Source organism: Genypterus blacodes, unplaced genomic scaffold (genome assembly GCF_046128005.1).
Source record: "Genypterus blacodes isolate CSIRO-AG114 ecotype Tasmania unplaced genomic scaffold, CSIRO-AGI_Gbla_v1 ptg000003l_1, whole genome shotgun sequence".
Classification (NCBI taxonomy): Eukaryota; Metazoa; Chordata; class Actinopteri; order Ophidiiformes; family Ophidiidae; genus Genypterus; species Genypterus blacodes.
Window position 1 is genome coordinate 926,901 of NW_027466817.1, and position 11,895 is coordinate 938,795.

An 11,895-nucleotide genomic window follows, 5' to 3' on the forward strand; every position below is an offset into this window, starting at 1 on the left:
AATCAGGATGCAGTCCGTCTTCCGAAGAACCAGGGGACCTGAGCGCTGCTCTATTGATTCCCCAACGCAACCGGAACAAACTCTAGGGTTCCGCCCCCACTCACTGACTGAAAATATACACATTCCACTCCAATAATACCTTGATAATTAACATGGACATCACTACTGTCATGAGATGAATGGGTTATGTTTCTTTCTTGAATAAACACATTTATACAGTAATCCAAAATTATCATAATAAATATTATATTCAAGTTGTATACCCAAATGTGGTCAAACAATGTCGGATGTGCCACATAATCATCATCTAATGTTAACGTTTAGTTTAGATGAACAATTAAACAAGATCTATCGGTAAGGCAATGTTTACAAAAGCCAGACGGATTTAAACACCCGCACATAATAATAATAATCTTAACCAACAGGGAGGAAAACCCCAGAATCTGTGTGCGCCCCTGTTGCTTCACCATACTTTAAAGCCAGCTGCTCTCAACTTCACTCTCCCAGTATGTAGAAAGACAAACACAATGTTAACATCTGTTACTTCCCACTCCTTTGCCTTTAACATGCTTCATATTCATTGTTTGTTGAAATATTTATGTTACCAACTTTTTAATTAGTTGAAATGAAACTACACATCACAATTCCTTCACCTCTGTTTTGTGTTGCAATCAGCTTTTGATACACATCACCACTTTCACGTTACTTAATGTTACTTAGTGTTTGTGTAGGTGACTCGGGGTGATGTGATGAGCTGAATGTTCTTCAAGACGCACCAGTCTGCTCTGTGAGAAATGAGTTTTCTTCCTCGCATACAAATTTCATAATCATAATCTTAAAATGCAGGCTTTTGTTGAATTTGCATTTAATTTGCTTTGAATTCGGCGATCACAGAACCGTGACAAGCTTGAGGGACAGCTTAAGGTCACCAAACTGAACACTCTTCAAACCTCTGCCTTACAATGGAAGACAGCAGTTAAAAATGATTTATAGATGAAAATGTTCAGATGAAACCTAAATAGTAGTTACATCAACTGCATTGAGTTAAGATTTTGCAAATTTGCATTCTTTACAGTCAAGACATGAATATAATCACAGCAGTGTTTGAATGATGTCAGTTGTGTAATATCACTCAGCATTATGCAAGCTTAAGGGTTGGTATAGAGCAGAAATGACTGCATATTGATTAGTTTGATGTTGAAATCTACCCACATCCTCCATCAAAATGTCCCTGGTACATCCATCCTGGCAGGGAGACACAAGCCTGAGGCGTGAATTATCACACAGAGACAGTTCTGGTTATAATTGACTGAGGGAATGCCAGGCTCTTACTGATGAACATGGAAACACTCCACTGTGCATCTCCAAATGGCTTTAGCAAACTAATGGTGGTGTGGGAGAAATGAGCTCACACAAGGCAGGGGAGGTAATGTAGGGTTCCAGCTCAGCTCATTTTCTCCAAACGAAAGAGATAATCTGGACCCCCTAAAGGCCTCAGAGAGTGAAAGCTGAGCAGAAAGGCCAAATAACTAAGAGAAATTAGATGTGAACCAGGGCCGGCGTTTTCTCATTCTATTCCCACGCTTCACATCTGAGATGAAAATGTTCACATGGTTAACATTGAGGGATCAACTTGACAGGCAAAATCATCCTCATCCTCATCCCCTCTCGCACTTCCATTTCCTTTATATGTTGCTTCGCTCCTTTCCTTCATTCCTCTCCTTGTCGTTCCTTCCTTCCTTTACTCCCTCAGTCTCTCTTTCTGTAATTTGTAGTAATAAATTCTGGATATTGATGATGACTAGATGAGCTTTTCCAGACTGGCTACCATCTGTCTGGACAGAACAGACTTTCTCCCCACCAACAGCTCTCCTCTCCCTCTCCCTCTCCTCTCCTCTCCTCTCCTCTCCTCTCCTCTCCTCTCAGCATGCTGTAACTCTCCTGCAGCATCCAAGTGTCGTTTTCCTGGAATACACAGTGACACATGCCTTAAGATTTAGAGGCAGGAGCAATAGCAGCAATGATAGTGGTGTTAGATAAGTTTAGATTACATTACATTACATTACATTACATTCATATTTTAGAGGCGGCTTGTTTGTGATGGCAGCGTTATGGCAGAGTGATACCATAGACACATTTTGATTTAACTTCAAAGTGAGAAAACCAGCGATGGATTCCATTACAGAGCCAAATGTGACACGGCAGAGAACAAGTGATTAGTGTAACTGGGGTTTTTTTTTTTTACTCTGGTGATCCAGTATGGTGCATGTGACGCAAAAGAAAATGTGTCTTTCCAGCCGAAAAAGACTTAAATCAATTATTTTATGTGATTTACTCTTAGTGTTCCACATAACAAAGACAAAATCATGTTGAATCACTACTCAATCCCAGCAGTCATGTTTGAAACAAAGCTCAAAAGATCAGAAACGATCCAAGTCATTTGAAACAAAAATGAGAACAGTGATGTGTGTGTTTTGCTAATTACTGGTTTGCTCATTTGAGTGTGATAAAAAATATTTCTGAGGATTTGTAGCTGGCACAGTACCTACCCTCTATTTGTCTTTGCCAGTACTGCGTTTGAAAGAGCAGTTACAGTATACGATTAACTTTAATTGTTCAGTATAATATTGCATTGAATATTTTATTTTGCACCAATATTGTTCGGAGCATGAAATGATTCAGCTCTCCAGATTATTAATTGAGAAGACGGTCTCCCTCAGCCTGTTAGTCTGTGTGTCAGTCTGTGGGCCAGAGGTGTGTGAGCTTCTCTCCAAACTGTTTGTTTACGACCCTGCATACCAGTGTGCAGTGATGGAGGAGGTGCAGCTGATCACAAATGAAACATTATTACCATAATCAAGTTGTTATCAAAGATGATTTGCGGGCTTTGTTGTGCCCTAAAACAATCGCAAATCACATAATCTAATTGATCTTTTAAGCATTTGTACAGAAGCCCAGAACCGCATGGTGGAAGAGCAGCAAACATCTGCCAGTCAGGAGAATCTCCGAGGAGAGTGTTGAAACATGTCCTGGTGGTGAAAATATGAATAAGAATTAAGCAAAAATATTAACTTGTAATTTTAAAACAAACAGAATATCCATCTATCCAAACAACCTGACGGAATAATCGCTGGAGACTGGAGCGTAAGGGACAAAACATGATGTTGCAAAGAAATTGAATTACAATCCGAGGATATGTATTATTTTTACCTGCAACAATGAATCACATTATCCAGTGTAATGTCAAAGAGCAGCAAACTCACAAATCCTAACTCTGCAGCTCTGTGCCACTTTACGTATACTTAGCTCATTATTTCCATTTACCAGCCACAGATACACATTGTTACTTCTCAGTGGTTCCCATGAACTTAACATCGACCCACGAGCAACCATTGTTAGGAAACACTCTGTGATAAGCCCACTATAGCCTGCATGGCCACAACCAAACTTTAAACTTTTAAAGTCAGAGCTGGGAGCAGAATGAGTGTTGGACCCGTTTTCCTCAGGTCGACAAGAACTCAACTCCAGTAGAATGCTAATGTTGGATTCAGTTTGCAGGATGTGTGTGTGTGTGTGTAGACACAACGTGCACCATAACAAATAGAACAGCTTTTTTTTTTTACAACGTCCTGATACAAATAAACAGAAGTGGATGGCTGCCTTGTGCCTCCTCTATAATGGACATGTGACTACACAGAGGTCAGAGGTCAGAACAAGAGGGGCTATAACACACTATGGGAATCTACAATAGTGATACTGTTCTCGGGAAATGTCTCTATCAAAACGCACAGTGATAGTCAATGTGAAAATGATGATCTTGCATCATGTTTATTGATCTATCTCCTTAACTATGAAATACTTTATGTTAGAACTGTTTGCTGAATCAGCATTGTATCAGTTTTAAGCATTATCTGGATCCTGACCACACTGCACCAATCTCTCATGGGATAAATATGCCTTTCTCCATTGAGACATTACACTTAAAGAAACTTAGATGGATGAAAATCTGGATTAAGGCTCTTTTCCGTGTGCCAAATCTCACCTAAGCTTTCATAGGAATACGTCCAACTGACAAACACAGAAACCAAGAAACCAACCAACTTACAACTTCCAAACACCACCACAAACAGGAAAACACTGTATTGTGTGTACCCTCAATTTCCCTTCCTTGGTGTGCTGCGCCCTAGCCTGCAGAGTGTGAATCCGGACACCCTTTCTCCCACTGATCCCCCAGGACCTGCAGCCCTTTCCAGCTCCATGTAGGAAGCCCCATGCATTATGCATCAAAACCCAAGCCTATTTCGGAGCACGGAAGCAAAAAAATAAAAAGGTGAGGAACACAGAGCTTTCCAGGCTCTGCAATCAGTCCCAGAGTTGCTTGTGTTTCTGGGGGAAGCGAGGTCTCGATCTGACTGTACGGAATTACCATGAGGAAAACATGAAATATTTAACATTGTCATACCCTTTCTCTCTCTCTCTCTGTCTCCCTCCCTCTCCTCTCTCTCTCTCTCTCTCTCTCTCTCTCTCTCTCTCTCTCTCTCTCTCTCTCTCTCTCTCTCTCTCTCTCTCCCTCTCTCCCTCTCCCTCTCTCTCTCTCTCTCTCTCTCTCGACTTCCTGGCAGAAATTTCCTGAGGGGGAAAAAAAGTCAAAAAGAAAAAACAGTGAAAGATACAGCGAGCTCGTGTTTTACCCCTTCGGTTATCTGGATGGGTTTTTTTGTAAGGTATGTGGAGTGATGGTTGAAGCACCACCAGCAGGATTGGAGGAGGCCAGCATCACAAGATTCCTCCTCAGGGGACGTGATGACACGCACAGAGGTGGAACATGGGATTTGATTTATGTTCCCTGGGAATAGTGGGAAGAATGAGCTCAGTTGGATCAGAGCAGGCACAGAGGAGAATGATGAGGGTCAGGCAAGGCAAGGCTTTTAGCATGCATAAATGGACAAACAACCACAGGCAGCCACATACATACATGCATGCTTTCATGACAGGATACAAATGCACAGAACATGGAGCTTTTTCAGAGCCTGGATTCTAGCATTTGTGTCAGTAAGCATACACACTGACAAAACAGGGTGACCTTGGCACAGAATGTCTCCACAGGTATTGTACAGTGAGAATGGGTCTGTGGCTTTGAATAGGCCTCCTCTATTGACATCAGGGCTGTCAAGCCGACAAATCTATTATTTTCTTCTCTCCGAAGGACTGCATGTCGTATGAGATTGTATAGAAGCACTGAGCATTTGTCACTGTAAAGGCTACAGAAGAAAAACAATGTCATTCTCTGTGGTAGTGTATCCATGTATAAATGTATTCTTTACATGGTGGGGACTAAAACCTTTTCACACGGACTCACTGAGAGGACTTAACTCCCGGTTACAGCGGCCAGCAACTGATCCAAACAATGCAACTATTTATTGATTATCTCTGAAATTCTGATGTACCAACCTGATTGGGTACATATGCAAATTGCTCATTTTGTGCATTCAAGCCAGAAAATGCAATTTGAAATGCTTGTGAAAATTCCAATATTGCCAAAGATATTAAATGTAGCAATTTTTGGTAAATGTATAAAAAAGTGTTGTAATGTTGAAACAGGATATAAAAGATATACTGTTATATATCTGTTATATAAGTCGTCTTTTTTTCATTGACAGAAACTTAAAGGGAGACTTAAGAGGAAATCATGAGGATGAGACCCAACACAATCAGAACAGAGCAGACCTTTTAAGAGGCGGCCTTAAAAGAGACCAAATGCGTTTTCAATCAGTGTAGAGAAATTGGAACATGGACATCTGAATAAAAAGTCAATTTTGAGACATTGTTTTGATGGCTACAGTCAGAATTAGGTTAGACTTAGTAATGGTTAAGTTAAGCCAAATGTAATTCAATACATTGCCTCCCCAAGTAAATGGCTTTTCAGAGCAGAAAATGTGTCCCCTACAGAACCTGCATGGGTCTTTCCAGAATTACATGGCGACGAGCAGAGTGGTTGAATCTGTCTTATAGCAAGCAGCGAGGAAAACGTTGACATATTGACAGCCACCAGGAGAAAATGGGAAAACCTGTGCTCATTCAGCTGAGCGGCAAACCACATTTCCTGTGCTGTGCTGCTGCCACCGCTCGCTGAAATGAACGCAGTCAGAAACTCACTGTGGCGGTCTCGATGTTGTACCAATGTGTTTATGCATGTATGTGTGTGTATTTACTGTATGGACAAACTGCGGTAACATAGCTGGGGTTCATCTGACAGACAAAATAAAACACCACCCCTGTCGAGTTTTTCCAGCAAAGGCTTCCACAGGTCGTGAGGATAAGAGCAACAAAAAAAACATTCAATTGTACAGGAACACCGGGGCTCTTTCAATACTCACTGGGACATCAAAGAACTCAGCAAGACACTGTGCTATTAGTGTCTGTGGGTGGGATAAAAATATATTACAAATATATTCTCTCTCTGTTGAAATCTATGACTAGGCTTTCATAACAAAGAGAAGACTTTCCACAGTCACTTGTCTCCTGTGTGGTTTGTGATTAGTCTAACCTTTGATGTTTTGGAAACAACGGGGCGGAGGACGGAAAGAGGGAGCGATGAGTAGACCACTGGGAGAGCGGGGAGAGCTCGGGGGTGCGAAGACTTGGCGATGCATAGCTTTGTACGCTGCACTAATTAAGCAAATTGAATGAATCACACAGGATATTGAAATGTATGAAAGTGCACTGCAGGGAGTGACACAGCACACAAGCACAATAACAACATGCAGCAGTTAAAAGATGAGGCGGCGATATTGTGATGAAAAACAGCTCTCAGGCGGGACAGATGAAATGAAGAATGATAAGAAATGAGACCAGAGAAATATTTCATAGTCTGGGGATGTGATGTGTGTTTTGGTGTGATTTGTGGGTCCGAGCATATTCATCATGCGACCGCACACAGAAGTCATCAGCTGGAGGGAGACATTATCAGTGCACATTTGTTCACTCAGAAAGGAGCAGACAAAGTGTAAAAGGATGAAGGATTGGTGTGTGTGTGTGTGTGTGTGTGTGTGTGTGTGTGTGTGTGTGTGTGTGTGTGAGTACCCTCAAGGTTACTGGGTGCAGGGAGATCCATTAGGGGGGAATTAGGTAGAATTCAAAATGAACCCACTATCATGCATTATTAAAATTAACCCAATTGCATTTGCATGTGTTTATAAAATGCTGTGTGTGTGTGTAAATGCATGTGTATGTAAATATGCATGCATGAGTGTGTATGTGGGTGCAGCATCTCTCACTTGAAGGCATACTACTGTAAAAACATAAAAAACATAAAGCAGACTGTATGATACCCTGAATTTCTTTGTCCTGCAGCTGTGATATGACTTTCAAAGCAGATTTTGCTTCTATTGAACTTGCTCCTACATAGTAAAATTACAAATCCCTTACAATTCAACGGACAGAGCAACAAACCAGTCTAATGTGGGTCACTGGCGAAACACAAATTATTGCTGACTTTTTGCCATCAGGGAAATTTGACACATATGTAGCAACACTGCCCCTATGTGGTAAAATGGAAAACTACACGCAAATGAATCTCAACAGTGTATGTTAATGCATCATCAGCATCCCTCAGAGAAGCACATGCACACAAACAGCAACACAAAAACATGGGTAGTTAATCTTAAGTAATATAAATTTCCAAATGTCTGTGTTTATTGTATTTTATTTTGGTTCATAATTTATAATGGGGATATTTTTTCCATTTATGTCAGGCAGGCTTTAGCTTTAGTTTGCAGTGCTGTTACAGTTTCATTTTATGTACTGTTTTTATTTTTCAGTTTAAGCTCTGCATGTATTTACCTCCACGTCCCCCTGTGGGAGCGAAGCTGGTGGTTTATTTATTTCGATTTCTTCTTTTGTTCAACTCCGAAGAGACTCTCTCCGTTTGCACTCAAACACAATGTACTGTAGCTGCAGAAAATGAATTTTGTGGTATACTGACATTTATAGATAACTAACTAACTATCACCTCCATGTTTATTCATTTATTATGTGGTGTCATTTATTTAATATTCATCATAATTGTGCAGTATTAAACAAAGTGCATTTTCATTTTTACTTTTTAACCAGTTATTTCTCTGGGGACATTCATTGTGTTATGAGTTAATCTCTGTGTTATTCAATAGTTATTTCTGATTATGGGAATGAGGGAGACATGTGCTAATCAATGTCATTTAAGCAGATTAAGCAAGTCACTTTGACGGTCAAAGTTAAGTAGACGCGTCAAATCAATGCATCTTATCAGCTTTGATAAAGCACACAAGCACACAAGCCTCATCTTTGACCCTCCACATGAAGCATACTGCACCGCCAATATGACTGAAAAATATTAAGGTATATCTATCTATCTATTGTATCGGATCAGTGTGTGAATTTGTTAAGCAACGTCATGAATGAACCTTTCAGTGTAAAAAAGAAAAAAAAGAACCCAATCTCCTCTGACAAACAGATAAGTGGATCCTATCTGGATCTGAGAGACAGTCTGAGATAAAGAACAGAGAGATACCAAACAGCAAATTCACATTTCCTAGAGATAAATAATGGACTGTGATCAGTGAGGCATTAACCCAGACTGAACCTTCACATTTCAATTCATGGCCAGACAGTTTGCATATATGAACATTTTACCAACCAGTGAATATTGCTTACTATTAATGATCAAGCACAGATGATGAAAACAGTTTTATCTTGAACTGATTCTTAAAAAGGGGCTTTAAGTTAACATACTCCAAAATAAGGGTTCATTACTGCATAAGGTCAGTAAGTGCAAAGGGAGGATGTTAATCTGTAACTGCATTATGTAACAACAGGGGATGAATGCTGATAGAAAGTTAATCAATCAAGTCAATCAACAGGGTGATATAAGCCATTACATACAAATATCTGCTCATTTATAGCACTAAGCAACAGTGACGGCATCAGGTGAAACGTTGGGACAGTGAATACTATTGTGCATTTGCATTTAGTGCACAGAATTTCTCTTGACTATATCATCAAAACAGAGAGGAATCATCATCCTCCCATCATCCAACATCAGTCAACACTGCTCCACGGGCGCCGTATAATGGCTGGCCTGCATCCCCTCTGTGATGCATGTGTTTGTGTGTGTGTGATATGAGGGGGTGCAAGATAAATTTCAATTGCATGCGATTTGCTGTGAATTGCATGCAAAATGACGATTAATAAAGTATCTTAAATCTTAAAATCTTAAATCCAAAAAGTGCATCCCTGTCCAAACACACACATTTATCCATGCACATATGGTGGAAGAAAATTAACTATATTCATGACAATATTATAGTATTGGCATGTAAGTGAACCTTGTGTTCTTGGCAATCATTTAATATTATGTAACGGTTCACAATCAGAAAGGAAGTTCACAGTTTGTTCTTAACCTTGAGTGTTTTACCAGAATCGTTCCTCCACCATCAGCGAGGAAGCAACATTATGTCTTGCTAGCTCACCGTGACATGGTCACTAAGGTAGCCAGGGCCAACAATAGAACAATAGCAAGGCCCCCCCCCTTAAACTCTTTGATATAAAATGATCTTGGCTCTAGGAAGAGCCCAGTACTTGTACTTACCATGACATGTGAATGAATAAAGATACGCAGCCTCAACCGCATAAGCATGGATGTATGGAACAATACACACATGAACTAAGCATCATGCACAGACTTTACATGGCAGATACACACATAAATACATGCCCATACAAAGAGACACACACACACACACACACACACACACACACACACACACACACACACACACACACACACTCACAGTTGTGAGAGAATTATCAGACGGACCCTGTCCTTTTGACCCACACACAGATACAGTGTATTTAAAGGGCCCGCCTCTTGAACCGTCTCTCCCACTGTGTCGGAAAAAAACACACTGAAGACAAAATTGCCATCCAGCAACCACCTTCATCTTAACACACCAGTCAGAATGCCTGCAGACTACAATGGACGATGGGAGTTAGTGACCAATGACAACTTTGAAGAGCTCATGAAGGCTATTGGTAAGTTCTCCTAATGATGCTTCCTTCAGTTTTCATTGTCAAGTTCAGCAAGCGAGAGAGAGAGAGAGAGAGAGAGAGAGAGAGAGAGAGAGAGAGGGAGAGAGAGAGAGAGAGAGAGGACAGGTCATGTAAGCCCTAATTGAAAGGATTGATCAATTAGAAGATTTAAGCAAGACAAAGAAGACAAAGAGGGATATGCCACTGCTTCATTTCCTCATTGAGCCTCTGTCAGGCCAAGTTAACCTCCACTCAGTGAGCAGCTGCTGCCTGTTACCACACCAGATAAAAAATATCGATTCGCTCCTTTTTGTATTTTTATCCTCTCGATTCCCAAAAAAGGAAGATAGATTACGACCCAGGATCAGACAACAGGCCAGCTCGTCATTTCTTTGCCGTGTTTCCCCTTTTAGTGTGTCATTGATCAGGCTCGGGGACAATTTCATTATTCACAGCTTTATCTGCAATTCATAAAACAACCCCCGATACTCTCGGCCACACAAATCGGGAATAATTCCTCATTCCTCTGCAGCGCCTCATTTACATAGAATGGATGGCGAAATGACATCCATATGGAAATGGGTCAAAAATATCATTTGGATGGGTAAATAAAGGGGCCTCATCTGTAAGAGTGATGGCCAGAAATTGAATTTTCACTTTAGGGCAAATAGGAGTTATATAAATATGAATATGAAAATGACTGGGGTGGGTGGTTCTCTTTGGCAGGACTTAAAGCTGAGCGGGCAGAGAAACTCATTTAGGCCTATTCTGAATGAGCAGAGGTAATTTTTAAAGGTTAAATGAGACTGTCAAAGATCAGTATGAGGGGAATCATAATAAGTGTCCCGGGTTGTCATGTGTGTGTGTCTGTGTGTGATTTATCAGTCCATGCACACGGGAACTGAAACTCTGTGTGGAATTTTATGCAGCTCCTCCAGACTCACAGACACATTGATCACATTGATTGACTGTTCCAAATGACTGCCATCCATCTTGCACATTAACATTTATTCCAAACTGATGTGATCTGTGCATGCCAATGTGTTTGCAGACATTGACTTTGCCACCAGGAAGATCGCCGCCCACCTCCATCAGACCAAAGTGATCGTCCAGAACGGAGATAAGTTTGAAACAAAAACGCTGAGCACGTTCAGAAACTACGAGGTCAACTTCACAGTGGGAGAGGAGTTTGAGGAGCAAACCAAGGGCCTGGACAACCGAAAAGTCATGGTAGGATAGGTTTTGATCGTAATCTCGGGACAGACTAACTGTGATTTGTGGTAATAAAACATGTCCATATGTGTGGCAATTCAACAGACAACAGTCACCTGGGATGGAGACAAGCTGGTGTGCATCCAGAAGGGAGAGAAGGAAAACCGTGGTTGGAAGCACTGGATCGAAGGAGACTTGCTACATTTGGTGAGAGAGAGGGGGAGAAAATTAGAGAGTGCAATAAAGATAAAGTATTCATTTGTTCATCATCTAATCTATTGATAAATGATGGAACTGTGAATTATACAGATCAATCGCAGCACTGACAGTTGCTATCTTCATGATTATGTAACTGAGCTCGCTGTATGTTACAAAGTCTAAAGGTTTGTGTGTCTCTCTTTTCAGGAAATCACCGCTGTAGACAAAGTCTGCCATCAAGTGTTCAAGAAAAAGGAATAAGCGGGAACAAACTTTTATCTACTCTGTCATGTCTGTCATGTCATGTTGTCTTTTTATAAATTGTGAAGTTCTGGAATAATAAACTTATTTCACACCAGTGGTTTTATACTTTTTATTATTTGAAACACAGTGATCTCTGATCATCCTGAAACATGTCCT

General features: G+C 40.7%; 1 protein-coding gene across 1 annotated transcript; it reads left to right on the top strand.

Annotated features, from left to right (window-relative positions):
- The first annotated feature begins 9,895 nt into the window (after positions 1-9,895).
- On the top strand, positions 9,896-11,833 carry LOC142992811 (retinol-binding protein 2-like). Its single transcript, XM_076143319.1, has 4 exons — positions 9,896-10,068; positions 11,117-11,295; positions 11,383-11,484; positions 11,683-11,833. The coding sequence occupies exons 1-4, from the start codon at positions 9,996-9,998 to the stop codon at positions 11,734-11,736; spliced, it is 408 nt and encodes a 135-aa protein (XP_075999434.1). The 5' UTR covers positions 9,896-9,995; the 3' UTR covers positions 11,737-11,833.
- The last annotated feature ends 62 nt before the right edge of the window (positions 11,834-11,895 follow it).